Source organism: Triturus cristatus, chromosome 7 (assembly GCF_964204655.1).
Source record: "Triturus cristatus chromosome 7, aTriCri1.1, whole genome shotgun sequence".
Taxonomy (NCBI): Eukaryota; Metazoa; Chordata; class Amphibia; order Caudata; family Salamandridae; genus Triturus; species Triturus cristatus.
In genome coordinates, this window is record NC_140590.1 from 1,074,880,303 (window position 1) to 1,074,901,011 (window position 20,709).

At 41.6% G+C, this 20,709-nt stretch overlaps 1 protein-coding gene across 7 annotated transcripts in view; it reads right to left on the minus strand.

Moving 5' to 3' along the window:
- Positions 1-3,625: 3,625 nt before the first annotated feature.
- The window catches only part of CSNK1A1 (casein kinase 1 alpha 1), a 47,750-nt gene continuing 30,666 nt past the window's right edge, over positions 3,626-20,709 (minus strand). For 2 of the 7 annotated variants that reach the window (XM_085618183.1, XM_085618180.1), the window contains 6 exons: positions 19,570-19,709; positions 11,352-11,430; positions 10,014-10,088; positions 8,281-8,387; positions 7,758-7,870; positions 3,626-5,038 (listed from right to left, as the gene is read on the minus strand). In XM_085618183.1, coding sequence (XP_085474309.1) covers positions 5,031-5,038; positions 7,758-7,870; positions 8,281-8,387; positions 10,014-10,088; positions 11,352-11,430; positions 19,570-19,709 — 522 coding nt within the window. In that variant the 3' untranslated portion in view covers positions 3,626-5,030. Of the gene's footprint in view, positions 5,039-7,721; positions 7,871-8,280; positions 8,388-10,013; positions 10,096-11,349; positions 11,431-19,569; positions 19,710-20,709 lie in introns of all 7 variants that reach the window. The other 5 variants (XM_085618182.1, XM_085618178.1, XM_085618181.1 and 2 more) reach the window with 3 other exon arrangements.

The window sequence follows — 20,709 nt, forward strand, 5'->3', positions numbered from 1 at the left end:
CAGCTAAAGGCCTTTTAGATGCTTCTAAAGAATGTTGCCTGTGCTATTAAATAGTAACAGAGGAACCACTATTTTGGAGAGGGGAATAAAGTCATTTTTCTACAAAACAATTACCCACACCTGAATTTCAGACACTTTACCTTTGTTTTTCAAAACAAAAAATACCCACAATTATGGAGCACCCAGTTGCAAAAGATACAAGCATTGGATTATTGGCAGCACATAACAGGTCATCTTCACTGCCTGTTTTACATGCACAAATACAGCTTTCTGCGGTCAGAGCAAACAAAACCTTTCAAGAGATGTACAACAAATGGGGCTAAAATTGCTGTCTATTTAAAATTCAAATCTCACAGCTATATATATATATATATGCGCGCACACATACACAAGACCCTAGTGAACCCAAGAAAGGACAATATTCAGGTAGTCTCATACATTATAGGTAGAGCAATTAAATCAACAGTCATTAAATCAGTTTGTGTGGAACATGCGGAAAGTGCTCAAAGGAATCCTAGTTTCATATGTGAAACGAGTACACAATACTATAAAGCACAAAATGTAAAAATAGAGGGAGGACCTCACATTGCTGAATATCAATTAGTGAATTAAACAGTTTTGGATCATCACAACTCAAAAACGAGTCTTCCATTTCTAAGATTAAGACAACTTAAGGAGGAACGTTAAAAGGGACTAAACAAGACTACTCATTGGGGAGGGGAGCTAGTAGAAAAATGCAAAAAAAAAAAGACATGGGGAGGGGGTAAAGGGAGGAATTCAGGCAACTAGTTTCCTCCCGAGGGAGGATGGTTGGTGAAGCAGGGCAATATAGAAAAATTGGTATACCCTTGGAAGTATATATGCAAAAGAGAAGGTTCTGGGTTGGTGGTCTCCAAGACTAGACAGTTGAAAGAAAATATTACTTACCCTCAGTTCGCAACAATTAGTCCTGTAAATTTACATCTGCCACTTAGAGGTCGTGGTCATTACAGCTTGTTTTTCCATCAAAGATGTTTCAAGTCAAGGAATGTTACGAGACTCCTCACTTAATCCAAAACACATGGGAACAGCCTTCACCGTAGATGGTTTTTCACTGAGCGGTTGAGTGTAGCACTAAGAGCAACACGATGTACCTTGTGCAGTGCAAGCTGATAATGTGTAATTAAGGAAACATGTAATACTAAGTTTGTGTATGAGGGCAGGTGCATGTGAATCTACATCACTACACGCTACAAACATGCTTAGCGGGTAATGCCCTTTTGCAGCACGAGTGGCTCTAGATACAAATCATATGCACAGGCTGTAAAGCAGTTTTCTCCAAGAGACGGCTAGCAGACAGATGACATTTGAAACCAGGTCCTGCACACAGTCTGGCCAACCATAGCTTGGTGACGAGCTAGTAGGTCAATACAGTAATGCTTCATGAATGTGTTGTCTGGAACAGTTAGCAAATCTGTATACATTCGGCAATCTACCATGCAACGCCAGTCTTAGGAATAGGCTGACCCTTGCATGGTTTAGCAAAAGCAACGAAAAGTTGGTTAGCATTGAGGAAAGACTTTTCAATTTAATAAATGGGGTCTCGTTTAATATCCAAGGTGTGTAACCATCTTTTGGCTACTGAATTAGGTTATGGAAAGAATACAGGCAACTCTATATACTCTGGTTAATGGGAAAAGGAGACTGCATTAAGTAAAAACGTGTTGCTTTCAAGGAATACTTTGTTCTTGTGTACCTCAATGAAAGGTTATTGAATAGCAAGACCATGTAGTCATCGATGTGCCTGGGCGAAGTTATAGGTACAAGAAATGCCCACTTTCAGAAAAGAATCTGCAAATTACAGAATTAGGAGGGTTCAAAAAGCATCCCCATGAGCCTTGTGAGAACCACATTGGAATCCTAAAGAGGAATGAATGCTCCCAGTTTTGCACACATGAGGCTACAGAGGCCTAGAGATGTGCATGCTAGACCTGCCTTCTGAAGGAGTAACAGTAGCTCAAATGATATCCAGAACCTTGAATGAGACCAGTTGGTTGAAAATGCAGAAATGGACAATTTATTTCACCTGGCTGCAGAGCATGCATGTGTAGTGGGCCTATTTGCAAGACCGTACGCTCCTTCAATAGGTTTAGTTAGCTGAACAGACCTCAGGCACCAGATGGCCAGGTTGAGTTGTTTGAGGTCTGGGTGCCAAGTTGGCAAGACTGCTGCATGAGAAGGTCCAGCCTGATTGGAAACATCTCGTAGGGCTCAAATGATATGTCCTGGTGCACCGAACACCAGTGTTTTCAGACCCACATTTGGAACAAAGAGAAAGCAAAAGAAAGATATCCCTGACCAGTTAATCATGTATTGCCCATGTGAAAACCTGCAGGTGAAGCTTGGGCATTTTGTATTTTTAAGGGGTGGCAAATCAGCCCATGGCTGGGGGTACTCAATTGGAAAGGCCTGTGTAGAAGTTGCAGTTCCCACGCACTGACAAGGACTTCCACGTAACACACCGTCTGTAGCTTGCTCAGGTGCTGACCAGAGGCGAAGAGCACTTCTGTCCGCCCGCTCAGGGCGACTCCCCTGCTAGAGCCTTCTTTTGTGGCCCACTGAGTCGATGCTGAGGCACATCCTCCTGACATTCCAAGCGGAGCTAGAGGAAAAGTCTTGGAGCTTCTAGATGGGACTTCGTGACTCCTACTCTATACCAAGCAGTACACTGAAGTCTTTTTGCAGTGAAAGAATAGGCGAAAAACGCAGGATTTATTATGGTTGCAGGAGAGGCAGCGGTTGCATACACCATTCTGGTCTGCCCAAGGATTCTTAGCGCTGCACTGTAGGCAAAATTGGGAGGGTGTATGGTTCCATCACCCACTTCCTGTCAGCATTTTCCAAGGTGAGCTTCCTGGAGACTGAAGACTCCGAGCCTGAGAATCTGGCATCATCTGAGCAGCAAGACAATTGGATGCAGGGAGTCAAAAAGCAGTGCACATGCTGGGAGACCTAAAAAAACACTGATATTCGGTGGTCAGTCATGAGCAGTAGAACAGTTAGGCCCCAGAAAGTTAGAAACAATGAGTCGAGTCGATCTCATGGCCATTGCCAAGTGGGTCTGAAACCAGTGGCGTAAAATAAAAACTATCCAAGATAGACTATGCCCAATATACATTAAGGGAGTCAGAAGATCCTGCAACTTAAAGAAAAAAAGTATTGTCATGGCCCAATACTAAAAGATCCATGTAATTGCTATTTAGAGAGGGAAGACGTTTGGCTTTGGGTGGGAGACTGGGTAGTGTTTTTTTTTTTTTAAACCGACTTTACAACAAATGTCCTGATCGAAAATATGCAAAAACCGGTTCCAGAAAGAGGCCAGAGTATAATTTTCCTAAAGTTAGAGTTTTTTTGGTCCGGATCCCAGACAGAACGGAAGGAGCAAGTAACATATGTACTGGTTTTGCATTATGGAGGGGAAAGCTGTACAACACAAAAGTGTTGTATGTACTCTGAGTATCCTCTAAGTAGCAAAAACATCAACGCTGGAGGAACTCCTAATGTGGGAGGTGAAGAGTGCCAGGCACCTTACAGGACAAGAGAAGGAAATTAATAGCATACAATAACAGGTGAACCAGAATTCAGGTGGCGTTTTCAGACAAATTTTATTCTGACATGCTAAAAAGGAATAAATTACATTGTTAAAGAATTACCGGCGATAAAACTGTTTTGCTTTTAGCTGGGCGAGAGTAGCAAATGCACAGCCTTGGACAATTTTGGTGCCAACATTGTCAAGTAAGACTGCCCACGTAGCAAATATTCTGCACATCAGAACTGGGTAGGATAGCCTCTTTAAAAACATTTCAACAAATCCATTAATATGAAAACTGGCAAATCTACTCAGCCAGTACCTCAGACAATGGTGGCATCCGTATGAACTACCCACAAGGCGAGGGAGTGGGGAAATACCTGCTGAAAGATTTACTGCACCTGAAGGAAAGAAACGTGATGGGGAAGAAATTAAGCCAAATAAGCCATTCCCCAGGAAAACATACAAACATTTATTCAAATAAAAAAAGGTAAAAGGGGCTTTAAATGAAAATAGTTTCTAAAGTAAAAAGATCAAGAGGCCTTGAGAAAGTTTGAGGGTGGAGATTTGTCAAAGTGAAATTAACAAGACATAAATTTCCTTACAGAAACAGGTGTCTAGCTTTTAATGAACTTGTAAACAAACGAAAGTTTTTTTTTTAAAAAAATCCCAGATCATAGATGTGTACAGTGCCTACATATCCAAGCAACTTACATATAAGGTTCGGTTGTAAGGTATTAATAGAATTTGAGACAAGAGTGCTATATTTTTCTTTCATATCAAGAACATTATAGCGTTAATGCAGTCCTAAATAGTCCAGTAGTTTGTTTCTCTCAAGTCTTTACTGTCAAGGCTGGCATTTCTAAACACAGGAAGAGTAGCCAGTGTTTCTTCGTACGCCTTAAAAACTGGAATCTTTGGTTGCTAACCATACCAGCTGGCCAAAGTATGTGACAAAGAAGCCAACCTTGTTAAGAATGTTTTAAGTGTACTCTGCAAAAAGAAAAAACCCCATTGGGGGTAACCAGAAAACGAGTATAACTGAGTGTTACCAACTGTTGTTGAAGACTGTTCATGCCATTCCTCCAAAATAATGACGTTTCTTAAGCAGTGTATAGTTCAAAAGGTTAACAAAAAAAAATTGGCAAATGCACAATTTTCTCCACCACTGTGTCAACCATTTAGTAACTTTTTTCACTTGAAAAAAGAAAAATGTAATAGAAAACTGGACACCATGTTTCACTATCTCAGTAATATTCACAATTATTAACAGCGGCTACAAGTTGGGGCATGGCATCACCGGACACCACTTCCAGCCAGTTTATATCGAAATTAAGTTCTTTACACCAAGTAATGGTTGCCCATATCAACTGGCAAGTGTACATATGAACTAAAATTTCTAGGTTTGGGGAGTGAACGAGTCCTTCTCCAATATTCTCTGCTTTATTGGTTCCTTAAGTGATCAGAACCCTACAAGAAAAAAAAAGGAAGGCATTATTGACAGATGAAGGACAAATTTAAAATCAGAAAATGTAAAAGGCATTTAATCATAGAAATTAGAACACCCATGCAGGCACTTGAGCAGACACCAATGGCCCAACTGAAATAGATTTTAAAAAGCGTTGAATTAAAAACTACAATAGTGGAGTGCTCTGAAATGAATGCATATTGATCTGACCAAGAGGAAGCTTGACCAGGCATAGTATCTCCATCAGCGCAGCCGGAGGTGTAAAGATGAAATTGATTGATAAAAAGGAACCTGAATTCAAGTCAGTAGTCCCAAAAAGAAGCAAAATATACTCCGGGTATCTATCAGCTAAGCTCCAACGTTAATAGCACATCAATCGCTAGCCAGTATTTTGATAGGACATCCCATAAGGCAATGTTGGCATATGGCACAAAGTGCTGCAGTTATACCCTGTACACTAAAATTGTCAATAGACCCAGCTCATTCACACGATCCAAAAGAGGTATTGCATAACCTCTAGATTTGAAGCACTGGGTTTGTCAAAAAAAAAAAAAGAAAAAAAAGAAAAAAAGGCTTGCAAGCATTCTAATAAGCGGATTATTTTTTCCACAGAAGTGTGCTTTAGTCTTTGGCTTGTAGGGCTTGGTTTGAACTGCATTGAAAAAAGTGAATGCCTTATAAAAAACAGGAGGGCAACGGGTAAGCAGTCAGCACTGCCTCAAATCCACCTGGTTACCTCATTGTGGCTTTATCCTCTTTCTGAAATTTCAGTTAGTAAGCAGTGGCTAGAATTCTGGTATTTTTATATCCATTCCATTAGTTCAGCATCAGAACACCCTACTCTCGATCACTTTACATGCTGTTAAAGGCTTTTGATAGTTAAGGTGTCCATGGGAAGGAAACATTTTAAGTTGAGCTTAGTAAATGCAGAAACCTCTTTTTTGGAAACTGGCTGTTTTAGAGTGTAAAACATAGATTCTAACATTAGATCTGCATACTTTCGTAGTAGCTGCAGCCTAAAGATGCTGGATGTTGGGCAAGCTATTAATGAATTCAGTGAAGATTTCCTTGAAGGATAGCTAGGATAACAAATAACTGGTCCGCTATGTTATTTTCAGGAGCCCTGAAGAGAACCACAAGCCCAAAAGCTGATTATGGTAGAACAATGTCAAAGATGCATTGGCTTGTAGAACCATTCATTGACTTATTCCCTGGTGGAAAAGACTGAGCCTCGCCATTTTGGTTGATGTGATGTACAAAGTACGATGTAGTCTTCCATGTAACAGTTTATACCAATTTTGTTGCTGAAAATTACAACTAGAGAGCATGGAAAATCCATGTCTTTTGTGATGCACCTGCCAACATGATGCTGTTCAGCACGACTAAAACTACTGGCAAAGCTAATAGACATATTACATTCACCAATGTTTGGTAAAATTTGAATAAAAATAGGGTACTACTTAAAAGATACACACATGTTTGTTTATCTCTTTTTTGGGATGACCTTCAAACCAAGAGCCAGAAGACACTGGTCCATCAGGACAAGACAATTGGGGAGGAATAATGGTACATGCTGTCACTCCAGATGCTGATATTCCTCACAATTTGTCTAAGCCGGGACACTAGCATCCTACTGCATAAGAGCCGTGCAAGGCCTGTATACATTTTAGTATATATTTTTAACACCTGCATTTGGCAACAGTTGTCCTACAGCTACAAAAACTGAAAGCACAATGCAAATCATATCCAATACTAGTTTTAATGTACACCAACAAAAGATGCCTTTCAGTATTGCTACTCCAATCTGATTGTAGTTAGTAATGTTATCAAAATCAGGGTTTTCCTATGCTAGTTATTAAATCTTGAAAAGTAGCTGAATACGATTGAGGATGTTCGTCGGGGGAAAAAGAGTGGTGCGACTTCATGGCAAGACCAGTACGAATTGAAATCACACCTCAGCTAGAATTCACATCAGTCTTCAAAGCTTGAGTCCTTGTTGTGCTTCTGCCTATTCATTTGAGGACTAAAACCCGGCAGCTGAGTTTTTGACCTTCCAAAGGGAACCACTATGGTTTGCTAGGGAGAGTGCATGAAAATTAAGTAAACTGAATCTGTATGGCCATGTTTGGCCTTATGTTGAAGACCACCAAAGAATGCGGCCACTTGAAATGCCGGAATTAACTCGCAAAGCAAATCTCATCGAGCTTCATAACCGAAGAGCAAAAGGCTGAAACAATTAAATCACTCATTTGTTATTAAGAAAAATAGGGCACAGCATATTTTAGCAATTCTATTGGCAGCAGAATTTACAAGGCACCCAAATCACCAGAATCAGAAACCAAGAGGGAAAAAAACAGATGTAAAAATTGAAAGCCTGAAAAAGAACCAGTTCCACTAAAGTGAAAGTAGTACCCATGTTCATGAACCAAAAGGCTGGATGAAATTAAATGAGGTTAATGCAAGCAAGCAATGAAGTTAAGCAAGTCCCAGAAGAAATAAATATGAAAATGATAACATGGTTCGAAAGTTAGTAGTCATTTTCCAAGGACGTATCTGCTTTTAACCCTCTGAAGCCAAATTGGGTCTAAAAACCACCCTTTAATTAGGGCCATGGTCAAAATTTGGTCGTTCGTTGTGCTTTGAGATTTGCTTTTTTGCCACGTCTCTTGGTTCTTGGCTACTAACCTTTCACGTTACTCTTGGATTTGTCAATTTGCTTGCCTGTGGGGGTTTGGGCTGGCTGGCCCTGCCCACTGGAAGATGCTGCCTGCTGTGCTGCCTTCTGCTTCAACATGGTCCAGTCAAAAGTGTAGTCGTACTGGTGATTCAGAGTTCTTAAATGAAAAAAATATATATTAAGATACATATATTCGCTGCACAGATAAAACACTTTTCTTACAGTAAACTAATCTAGCTAACTAGGGACTAAACTTTTAGTGAGCTATATAAAGGGCACTTTCATAAATGCAATCACCACAATGAGATTCCACAAACATGCTTTACTTGATGGATTACACAATAAACAACCTATTGTGAAGCATGAGATTGGTCAAATCCTGTCCCTTGTCCTAATCTACACATAACGAAGATTTGGTACACAAGTGAATGGCTAAACTGAAACGCCTTGACCAAAATGATCTTCCCATGTGAATCCTTTGACTCAATCTGTGCATACATACCTCTGTGGTACTCCATCTAATAAATTTTGCATTTTAAAAAAGGTAAATGACCATTGCATACGTACCTGAATAAGATACGGAATAGTTGCCGGAGGTACATGTAGTCTGGAGCCTCCTCAAATCTTAACCCCCGACAGTAATTCAGGTACATAGCAAACTCTGCAGGAAATCCCTGTCAAGCAAAAAGGTGAAACCACCATTACAGAAAACCTATAGAAGAAATATGCTACAAACTTACGGAAGCATTTGGAAATGCATTGTTAGGTCACTGGAGTTGTATAGTCTGTCAAGTTTCACAACCTTTAATGATGACACAAGCAAGACCATTCCTTACCCTGAATATGGTGTACACATTTCGGAAACCGTACGACGGGTCCCTTAGATGTCAGAGAAACTGGAGTCAACCACCGATTACTAACATTGCCTTGGAATTTCCAAACGCCTTACTTTGGAGCAATACAAACTTATTGTGAACTTAAGTGATCAATAAAAATCGGAATAACTAGAATATAGGCAGGATAATACACTTTAAGTTTGTGATCTACAACAACAAATTCATAAAAAAGAATACTAAATCATTAAGACATGCAATGTTATCTGCAACACTTCCGTTTGTACATATAAAACATTTCCAGTCTCCATATTAAACAATGTTCATACTAAACGCTAGATTACTTCAAAGGGTGACATTTCCAAGACGCAATACAAAATTGTTACATAACGAGTCTTAACATAAGGAATTACCATACTTTGGTAGACTGACCCAAGCATCGGTAAGCACAGGTAGGTTTAAAGATCAATGTGGAGTACTAATGGTCTTAGAAGCCTTTTCCTACGTAAAGAAACAATAGAAACGGAAAGCATGCCGAACAGAAGTGAAAGCTCGTCACTAAGGTAAGGTAAAATTGCTGAACTACTTCCACAAGTCTAGCTTAAAAAAAAAAAAAGCTGAACAAATTTAATCTTGTGAGAATAAAAGACCCACAAGGTTAAACTCCGTGGACTTGCCACTTTTTTGCTCGTAAGTGTGCTTTAATTGCCATTAGCTCGTGTTTTGCAAAATGAAGCCCAGAATTAAAATTAACGCCTTTCCAGCAATTTGATCATGCATACACATCTGTTTCGACAAGAGACACCACCATCAAAAGTCAGAAAAGTGTCCTGAATTTGCCTAAGATACCAGGACTTTATTAAGAGCAAGACGTTTTCCAAGAGTAATAAGACGTATGAACAGATATGTAACAATAGTTTAGCAGCGTTCACATACTTTGAAGATCCTATGGTATGCACTCCTTCAGTCGTGCTGCAATTTTTTTTTTAAATTAAAAACAGGACAGAGGATTGGACCTACAAAATAGAAATCAAGTGGAACATCCAAAACTAGAATGCAACTTGTTCGAAAAGTTTTATCTGCACAGGACATTAAAACTTGTAAACAACTAAAAGCTTGTAGTGCTAGGGGGACATCTGGCTAAAAGGGCATAGTAGGACAGGAAAACGGAGGCAAATCTTAGCACACTACATGCTTTTAAACGTGTGGCATTTGAGTCGGTAGTGGGCAGCTTCATCTTATACCTTAAATAATTAAAACGTACTACAACATTTAGAAACAATCGGATATCACAGTAAATGAACATAATAGTACAGCTTTTATGTTCAGGGCCTGAGCCCCCACCCCGGTTCTTGCCGGCAGTTTCCTGAATTCCACCTTCTTTCCGTAACACATAGCTCAATTTAGACGGGGGGGGGGGGGGGACTGTCGAGGGAAAATTATAGGTAAGCAAGAAAATTATCTTACCTTGCATAAAACCTCAACAGGAGTAGACATCTTCTTTTCACTAATCTTTTCATATTTTTGTTTCTTTGTTGCAGCCTGTGGAACATGTGGAACACAATATAAAAATGTTGTGCAATACCGGATATATAAGGAGGACAAACAAACAAGTGACCGATGTGACTGGGCTGTCGATAAAAACATCACCTTTTACCTTCTATAGATGCCATACTAACAAAGCACATATTTTAAAGTATCATCTGAATACGGGTGAGACAGGCACCAAACTAAAATCTGTGGTGCATAGAGTGTGGCACACAAGCATTTGCTAAACAGTCAACTGAAACTTAACGAGGACAGTAGACCTTAAGGCCTACATTGCCAAAAAGATCTGGAAAGCATGGACAGAGTTCCTTAAGGGAGGTCCAAAATTACATGGCAGCAGAGACCGGTTCATGGGATATTGGCTGTAAAGCAGTGGGTGAAAAGAAAATCTCACGGCCACTTCCCAAGACACTGCATTGTTCCTACACTGCAAGGCACAAGCAGGTCCTATTTTCTCAGTGCGAGCATGTTAATAGCTTTAATTTTAATTTAATTTTATTGGATTAAGTTAATTAGAATTTGGCGCGTTGCCACTTGGAAGGTTGGGCAGAAATCTTGTGAGGCTTTAAAACTAAGGGCTGCATTTGACCGGGAGGGAGGAAAAATGCTCAGCCCTGCAAGGCACAGTAGACCGTTCAGAAATAGAAAAGACTTTTGTGAAAAAAGCAGTAAAATACCAAGTTAGTGCATATTACATTAGAGAAGAGGCATCTAGGCAGTTGGGCAATCTGAACAGAAACGGTTTAAGTCAATAGGAAGGTACCAAGAATTACAGCAATCAAAAACTATACACTGGATGTACAATAAATTATAGTCATTATGAACAAGTTATCTGGGGCGAAGTAGATGGCGTGGTACTGCTGTATACGATCGGCATTTGTGTGTGCCTGTGCTGTACCATGTGCAATGAAAACACTCAATTCTGAAAAAGGGGAGGCACTTGCATAGGACAGCTAAAAAAACAAAAACTTGCAGACTACATTTCTGATATGTCGCACAAAACCAATACGTATCCCTGGTGCATACAAACAGCAAATCAACAACACTTAGTTTGCTTTTGCAGCTGTGACTTCTTGGTCCACAAAGCTGTCTGCTACAAAGACAAATGCAACTAGTTTGAAAGCGGAATATGGGTTTTTCAAAATGTAATGTCAAACAATTTCGAAACCATGGCAACTCTAATCCGCATGCACTGATAACTAATTAGCCCAGTCACATTCAACATTTTTACTTCAACAGTACGAATGCATGACCTACCTTCAATCCTTGCCATGGCAGGCTGGTTCTGTTGAAGTACATTAGCACGTATCCCAGAGACTCCATGTCGTCTCGCCGGCTGCACAAAAATATTGGAAGAAATAAGTCATCATTGGGTGGTTGGGGGAGGGGGGGGGGGGGAAAGAATCTATGGGCCATTCCTTGATGCGTGTTAGAATTATGCAGTTTAATAACATACTATTTTTACACAGGTTACATTTAAAAATCTTGAGCAGGAAGTGGAGTCAAGTGTGGAATTGCTAGAAGACGTAGTCATCTGGCCAGCTTTGTTTTAAGGCTTAAATACAAACCGCCTCATTCCAGGAAAGGTAGCTACTAAATTCATAATCACACAATTTTACCATTTAAGTCAAACCCCCATCTGAGAAGTACCACAAGCTATACAAAGGGGAATACCAATGAGGCCAACTGACATTTTTTAAAAATTCCTTATAACATACTTTCAGAAAGCTACATGCAATTCAAAAACAAACCAATCCGAAGAACTGATCACATTAAATGATGACATATGGGCTTAAGTTACAGCGGACTATATTTAATAGCCGATTTAAGAAAAGCTCATCTTTAGAAGTTCATATTCCCAATGTGAATGCTTTTCAGGCTAAAGATTGATAACTCAAATGAGGCTTTCGGGAATTTAGAGTTTGGATATTTATGCATAGTTCTTATAGCATTGTAGATATTTGGTTGATGGAATTTGTATTTTTCAGTTTTAAATTATATGGTGAAGGAGGGAACGATTTAACTGCTACTCTGGATAATTCATTAGCTGTCCACTTGAGATGTTATACTGCAATTCTATGGCAACCGGAGGAGAGGATTATGCATCCTGAGATGGGTGACTTTGAGCCTTTGATGGGCTCAGTAACGGAGAGGACCCGGAAAGATGGCCTGTATGAAGACAATGGAAGGCGCACAATCCTGGCAACCTGCCGGGAGATGGTGGATGGGGCCAGAGTTCATTTGAGCTCCACACGAATCTTGGAAACCTTCCTGGAGGGGAGACTTAGCGTCTTGTTGACTGAGTATATGACAAAACCCAGGAACGTAGTTTGCCGGGCCGGGGTGAGAAGGGACTTCTAGTTAACAAATCCGAGGTTCTGCAACAGTGCTACAGTCTTTTGATCTAGTTATACAGAGACTTTCCAAATATTCAATGTTTTTACTAATTTCCCTTTTCAGCACCACACAAAGTACAATTGATTACGGAAATTGCTACACGAGTACATTGATGCATAATCTGTTTAAGTAACCTCATACAGCAAAGCCTGAGGTACACATTCTCTTTATAACTAAAACAAGATGTGAAATCTGTAGTGCAAAAAATGCAAAAACATAATTTTGATCTTTGCTTCAGATGAAAGGGATAATGCACCCCACAAAATGCTTCACACAGTTCTTAAAATGCATCACATTCTAACAGAGGTAACAGGAAGGGTACACACACATTAGCACTTGTAAAATGTCTCTTAATCAGCGGACCTCAATTACTAACAAAATTAAGTGAACCTCAACAAGCACATCTACAGATAAAAGGATAGTGTAGGCGTCAGGAACGCCTAGTTCATTGACAATGGTGATGTGACCGCCACAGAGATTTAGTGAAAAGTCATTCATTGGGGCAAATTAATCTTTGAATTGAAAGTGATAAGAACGTGTTAATTTAAGCACATTTTTGAAGGTTGTATAGTAAAATTAGGTTAATTGTAATTAAATTCAAAATTGGCTCAGGATCAGCATACAATATGCTTTCCAATTAAAATAATTTTAAAATAAACTAATCGAGGATTAAGGCTTGATTTAAGATACTGCATGGCATTTTAGTTAAAATTTAAGGCAGGCATTAGTAAAAAGGTAAGGTTAAATTAACATAACTAAATGGCTATGGTTAGAATTACTATTATGTAGAGGTTATGGACTTTAAATTGAGGGCTAGTGCTATTGTGATTAATTTACATAGCTCTTACCACCTCCAACATAGCACTGAAGTGTTCTGGTTAACAGTAAATCAATAACCAATGTAACAAGCATTTACAATGCAATGGTCTCGGCATTGTAAAAGTTAGAGCTATTGGCATTGCTCATGACATTCTTTTTGTTTGTTTTTGTTGTTAAAACATTTTAAGAAACGGCATTGTTATTTACAATGTTAATAGCTTAATCCCTCTCAAATGCAAGACCTATTGCATTTGCACCCACACACAGAGCCACACACCCAGAGCCACCCACACAGAGCCACTCACATAGAGCAACCCACACACAAATAGAGCCACCCACAGAGCCACCTACACACACACACACAGAGTTACCCACACACAGACAGACCCACCACGCATAGAGCCACCTACAAAAAAAGCCACCCACACACACACAGAGCCACACAGAGCCACCCACACACACACACACACAGACCCTCCCCCACACACACAGAGCCACCCACACACAGAGCCACCCACACATACACACAAATAGCCACCCCCCACACACAGAGCCACCCCCACACACACAGAGCCACCCCCACACAGAGCCACCCCCACACACACACACAGAGCCACACAGTAACCTCAAAATTTAACACATATTTACTTTTTGCTGGATCAACTGGGGACGTTTTACACCTTCTATCCATCTGCAAAAGACCTTTATGAGGTCGTAAAGAGCAATTTAACGACTAGGAAGGTTCAAAAGAAAATAAATAATGAGCCGGGATAGCAATCAGATCCGACAGCAATTAGATCGAAGCCAATTTGAGATGGGGGTGTCGAGCATGGTAACAGTGGCAAGGCTTCCACCCTGAAACAGGAAACTAAAAAATGCAAAGAGCGCGCACGGCACCCATCCCCCTGCGGGGAAGCCATGTGTGTTTCAGGTTACAGCGTTATGCAAGTGTACACGGACATGCAGCAAGAGTACCTGGGTGCAAATGTTGTTTTTGCGAGGAGTCAGGTCACCGAAAGCCGACATGCATCATTGTCAAAATACACTCGTGAATGAAAAGGAAAACGATGTACTCTGCTGTTGCAATTAGAACACAACAGCTCAAGGAGGACTGCAGGTATCACACACAGGGCAGCACAACAGCAATGTGATGTTCCCAGGTACTCCCATCGTAAATAAGGCACTTTCGATGTCGGGATATATTAAGTAAGGTGTTTGGACCACTCATCTCTTCGATTGGTAGTTAAAACACTGCTGTAACTGAGGAGCATGTCCCGCTCACATCTCTGGTTCCCGGTGCCACCGACCTGTTGCACAATGAATAACCAAGCCCTTGATTTTGAGGTATCCCCCCCATAAAAAATAAACGAAGCAAAGGTTTAGGATTTCACTCCATGCGCCTTTCTGAAAAGTTGGTAAAAGCAGCTCAGTGGGTAAATGCGCCCACTGCAGAGATATGTTTAGTCTGAAGGTTGGAATAAAAAACAGCCGGGTAGAAGAGGCACTGGCAAATCCCGGCGCGCCCCACGACTCCTGTGTGCTCCGGGGCTCGCGGCTGATGTATGAGGCGCCTACTTAGGCATGGGAGGTGTGTGGAATGGGGGTGGGGGGTGCGAATGGGGGTAGAGAAGGAAACAAGTGCTGGATCTGACTAGCAAGCGGGGAGGGGAGGGGAGGCAGTGAAAGGACAGAGAGCCACTGAAAGCAAAGACAGGGAGCCCTTTACAATCACTTCTTTTCAAATCAAGCCCCAGAAGAGAGACTGTTAACCGTCTCCTTCTCTTCTGCTACCTCATGTTTTCAGTTTCCCTGTTCACATGAAAAAAACAATTCCGTCCTCCTCTGTATGGCGCTTCATACAATGCTCAATAAAACCAAAAGGAGAATTTGATTTTGATCTACATAATCTATGTATAGCATTTTAAGTGACCTGTTTTTGTTTTAGACAAATATGTAACATTTCATCGCAGGACCCTGTTATAATCAAAGCTGTAGTTAAAACTGGCTTGAGTAACACCACACTAATTACAGTCTATTTCATTCAGACCATTGTTATTACAAAATCTGATAACTAGAGCAAATATGAGTGTACTGTGGTAATATGTGAGATTCTGGATAACAAAATACTCTCTTTGGGCTTTAATGCAGTGCAGTAGCACTCCACCTGTATTATATCCCTAGTCACTTTTAACAGTCCCCTTCCATTTCTAATGCTTTGCAGCAGTTTTAAGATCTTAGAGTTTCTCGTTGCTCAAATGGATGCAATTTCTGATATTTATAAGTTCCCCTCATCGTCATTGCTTGATATTGCCCTAGAGCAAGTGTCTCTCATACATACATGCAACAGGCAGCACTACCCCCCCTCCCCCCAAGCGCCCGGAGACCCTTACCGGTGAGTAGTTGCGCTTTATAAGACATCTGATTGATTGAACAGACTCTAATCTGGCGGGAGATTCCCAAATTCTGGAGCAAAAAATGGCTTTATTTTGGCTGCCTCTCGCCTGAAAATGCCTCTGCTTCAATCGAAATCAATGTGAGACATAGTCTCCAGATTATTTTATTTTTTTATCTCCCACCTTCCTGTTCTAAAATGTTGGCATGTATGCTCAGTAGTTCATCGTCACTCATAATTACACTGAAACTATGAAAATGTCACACACAACCTATCTGAAACCTTGGCAGCAACCTTGGCAGCAAGGTAAACGTAACTCCGTTTACCAAAAGAAATAATCTAACAATAACTGTGCACTGTAAATGCAGAGAACTTGAGGGAATTCCACATGTTGCCAATGAAACCCAGTGGTGAACATCACATCCCCTTAGTTGCGCATTATGTTTTTGCATGTGCTTACAGAAATACACTATAATCGTCATCAGGTTCTCCTAATTAGCAAGAGGATGTGGCCTAACAGCCAGAGCTGCCGACCTTGGAGCTGGGGAACCAGCATCTGACGTCGACTCAGCATCCTGTGATTGTGGGCAAATCACTTATTCTCCCCTTGCCTACCAAAAAGGAATGAGTCCTTGCGTAGCGTAAATGATGCTCATTCATATAAAGCGCTCCAATATTTTTGGGTCGAGTTCTCGCTATATAAATGTACACACCAAAAAAATCTCCACTGACCTATATTTTTTTAGACCACTGCATATCAATTATCCTCGATCTCACCTTGTAAACCCCGCCCTATGCAAAGCTCATTCCCCGCCGCCACCAGTGACGGAATGGCAGTAGGAGGGGGCAGCTCGCACTTCAGAGACGAGGGGAGACGAGGAACAGGCGAGTTTGGGATCTGGGGGACCGGATCAGTCCTTGCACCCGAACCTAGTTTTTAAGCCACAGACGCCCCGGGGGTCTAGGAAAACAGCAGCTGCAGGTAATATATTGGTATTTGTATAGCGCTTTGTTACCCCTTGCGATCCCCAAAGCGCTTCAGGTACAAACCCGCGCTCATCTGCCGGGGGTCGGAGGGGTTGGACTGGAAGAGGTAGTGGGGTCTCTGCGTGTCGAGCCCGTGGGGGGGGGGCGTTAGTGGAGGGGGCCCCTGCGTCGTGGAGGTGCAGGGGGCGGTCAGTAAAATAATAAGAGGGGTCGTTCACGTGGAGAACAGGGAAGGGGACGGCGGAATTACTACATTGTTTTGAGAACTTTTCATGTAAGTGGTTTATTTACTTTGGCGAAAACACGCCAGACCCGTCTAGCCAGTATTGGGGGGGGGGGGGGGGGGGGGAGTGAAAGAATGGGGAGGGGCGGGTGGGAGGACTGCGACGACCAGAGTGGAAGTGAGGGGCGAGCTGGGAGAGGAGTACGGCTGTGAGGGAAGGGCACAGAAGAGATGAGCGCGGAGAGAGAACAACAGAGGCGGGAGACGAGTGTGACTGTGAGGGAAGGGCACAGAAGGGGAGAGTGTAGTGTGTCGATAGAGAACAGAGGCGGGAATTTGAAGAAGGCGAGTGGCGGGAACAGGGAGAGAGAATGAAGACTTGGAAGAAGGGGCATGAAGAATGGGGGGGGGGGCGAGAGGAAAGTGGGCACGGTGGAGGTAGAATGAAAGCAACGTGGGGGGGGGTAGAGGGCACGGAAATGAAGGTGCTACTGAAGCGAGAAGAGAAACTTGTGCTTGGGAATTTAAGGGGCTGAAGAAATGAAGTGTGGAGTTTTGGGGAGCATGGGCACAGCAGCCTCCTCGACTGATGGGGCAAAGATCTTGCATGTCCAGAGCTAGCTGGAGGGTGGGGAGTCGTGGATGGGGTCCAGGTGCGAGACGATGCAGCCTCCGGGCTGGTAATCGTGGATGACGAAGGAGATCAGGTGAGGGAGCAACGCCGGGACACCACCGCCTTTCTCCGAGGCACAGCAAAAATGCCTCGGAGAAAGGGAGCCTCATTTTCGGATTTGGGGGAGTGTTTTGCTGTTGTCTCCTCCCTGAGACTTCTCGCAAAAAACACGCCCCCCGATCCGAAAAAGACGGGGCTTCAACGGAGTGACTGGACCTCTTCTCCAGTGGCTGGCCAGCATTTAAGAGGCCAGCCAATGGAGAACAGGATAGAAGAGGGGCGGGTGCAAGCCCCTCTTCTCAAAGTCACTCCAACTCATTAAATCTCGGAGCGAGACTGCGCAAGCGCAGCCTTTCGCAGCCGAGACCTAAAAACGGTACGATGTGCTTCTAGTTGATAGTGTACAAACTATCACTCGCAGAGATCTTGAAAATCAAAATCCTTACATACTACCTTTCCACTAGTCTTCACACCAGTGACATCCTTTCTGTGCAACGTAAGTTTTTTTCATATCTGGAAAGTTACATTCGGGTAGAAAAAAACAGGCAAGGACAGACATTTTGACATAGCAGATAAAGGATTCAATAGGGAAATGAATGCTCCAAGGAATGGATGTGTCAAGCTAAGACAAAACTGGGCAAATAAAAACTGCTCAGATCTCTCAAAATACATGGAAACAAGCCAAACTATCACAACTTGCTCCAGACTCCGTGCGCACAGTAACCTAAAATGGATCGAGATCTACTGGGAAAGCACGTCGAGTGAGCAGTGGAATCCAACAGATTACAGTTTATGAGGAAAGAGCCGTGTGCTGCAGAGGGCAGGCACAACAACTTACACTACAGATATGCATCTTTGCCCATTCATGAAGAATCAAATGCACATAATCCACAAGGCTCTCAATACTCCGGCCAGCTAATCATCTGAAGAAAATTACAAAGGGCAAGAAAGTCCTTGCTTGGGGCGCAACAACAATGCTGGCATGTGACAAAAATAAAATGCAATGTATGATGAACAGCAACAGCACTGAAAGAACACAAAGTTGTCCAGCAGAAAGCAGTGCATTTGAGAGGCCAAGACCAGATTTGGCGTGATCCGCAAATATAGTATAAAATGCTACAAACAAAAGGTAAGAATGCACTGTACACATTCTAATGACTTAACAAATAGCGAAATAAACTGACAGACTAGATGCTCATTACGATAAAGGACATTGTCTTATTATCGGGACAAAAAAAACGCAAAGCAAATTCACTTTATCTCCAGATGCCAAACTAAAAATGTTAAACACCAGTTCTTTTGGAGAAGGTACTCCGAGGCTTAAGTTCCATTTATGACGCTCCCTGGGCAGTAATCACAATGTATGAATACTGTAAAGCTTTTCCGAACTGGGAGAATGGTTGAACAATTCCAAGGGGAAATAAAATATAAGTAATGTTTAAAAAGGCCTGTGAATTAGAAAGGGTCATAGCTTTCCAAGTGTAGAAAATCTTTGGGAGGGGGAAAAAAAAAAAACGGAGTGGGCGCCTTTAATGCAGTGGTCATCACTAGAGACACATACTGCATCAGAATATATATATATATATATATATAGATATATATATATATATATATATAATGTAACACAATCCCGATGATAATGGAGGCTGTCTGACCGGGCGGTCCGTGCTGGGGCAATCGGCAGCCCCAAATATGTGACACCAGCCAATTTCAGATACGAAATCAAAACACGGACACCGAGGAGAATTGCAATACGAGTCGGTTTAATCGCTGCAACCACATATATATATATATATATACACATATATACATACATATATACATATATATATATACATATACACATACTTCTACATACACTCCCCAACACTAGGATGTACCCATTGTAGGTTTTGGGAAAAATGCCTTCAAACAGCTTTCAACAGATCGGGTATACATGCGAGCATGGGTTTACACTAGAGGAAAGAGAATTCTCTGAGCTCACCTCTGTTCGATGCCAAGATGTGCATTGATGCTGGCATATCGGGCAGTGCCAGTGAGGTTTTTGTCTTCTCGGTAAGGTATGTGTTGCCTCGTCCTGTTGTCTCTGTATTTTTTGGCCAGACCAAAGTCGATGAGGAATAACTTAAGAAAGGGAAATACATAAAGTTTTGTATACAAAGTGGAATAAAAAAAACTTCAACAGAAAATGCCTCAGCACTCAACTACCACAAGTTCGACAGTACACTTCGTATACAAATTTCAGAGAAAAATGAAAGAATTCCTGACATCAACCACAACGCATTCATTACCATGCACATTTTTCACGCCACATTGCGTCCACCACTCAACAAGCAAGCAGACACTTAGCAAAGCAGAACATCTCAAAGAGTTACCTCAGTGGTATTGTCTTACTTCAGCGTTAAGGGTAGTAAACTCCATCAGCCACCAAGAACGGCAGATTTGCAAACATACAGCACCCTTTATATGAGCAAGTAGTCACAAGGATCTATAGACTATGAAGTAAGTGAGACGAGTACTAGATTAGAGTAGAAGTAGAGTTGCTTGTAGTCTCTACAGAAGGGAATAGCCTGAAAGGCACGGATGTGTTAGGTTATATTCAGTCTTATCTGGACTTTGGGAGACACCCCAAAAATGTACACCGAAGGAATAAAATTGACATGTTCAATATATTAACTATCCAGATTATTTATGACTGTCAAATCACTACTTTTGCAGAACTGGACAGAGGTGAACAGTAAAGTCCTTATGGTGCCGGTCTGATCTTTATATATAACCAGTTGGAGAGACCATACAGTACTACAAAGAGGCCGAAGAAAGATTACAGCACATTGTAGGCGAAATTTAAACCAGCTTTCAGCTATTGTAAAGAATGGTCATCATGACTAGACCCCCTAAATATAGGTGGGAGGCATGACGATAACGGTAGAAGTTTTAAAAGGACTTTAATTCCAGTAGACTTTGTGATGGGATACAGCGGACCACTTTCTCTGCTATTCAGATTTTAAAGTCACTAAATAAGCTTTGGCAACACATTTCCTAAAAAAACCACTGCGTGGATGAACGATTGCGTTGCAATAAAAGACTTGCTTCACAGGTGTACCATAAGAACACCACTGCAAAA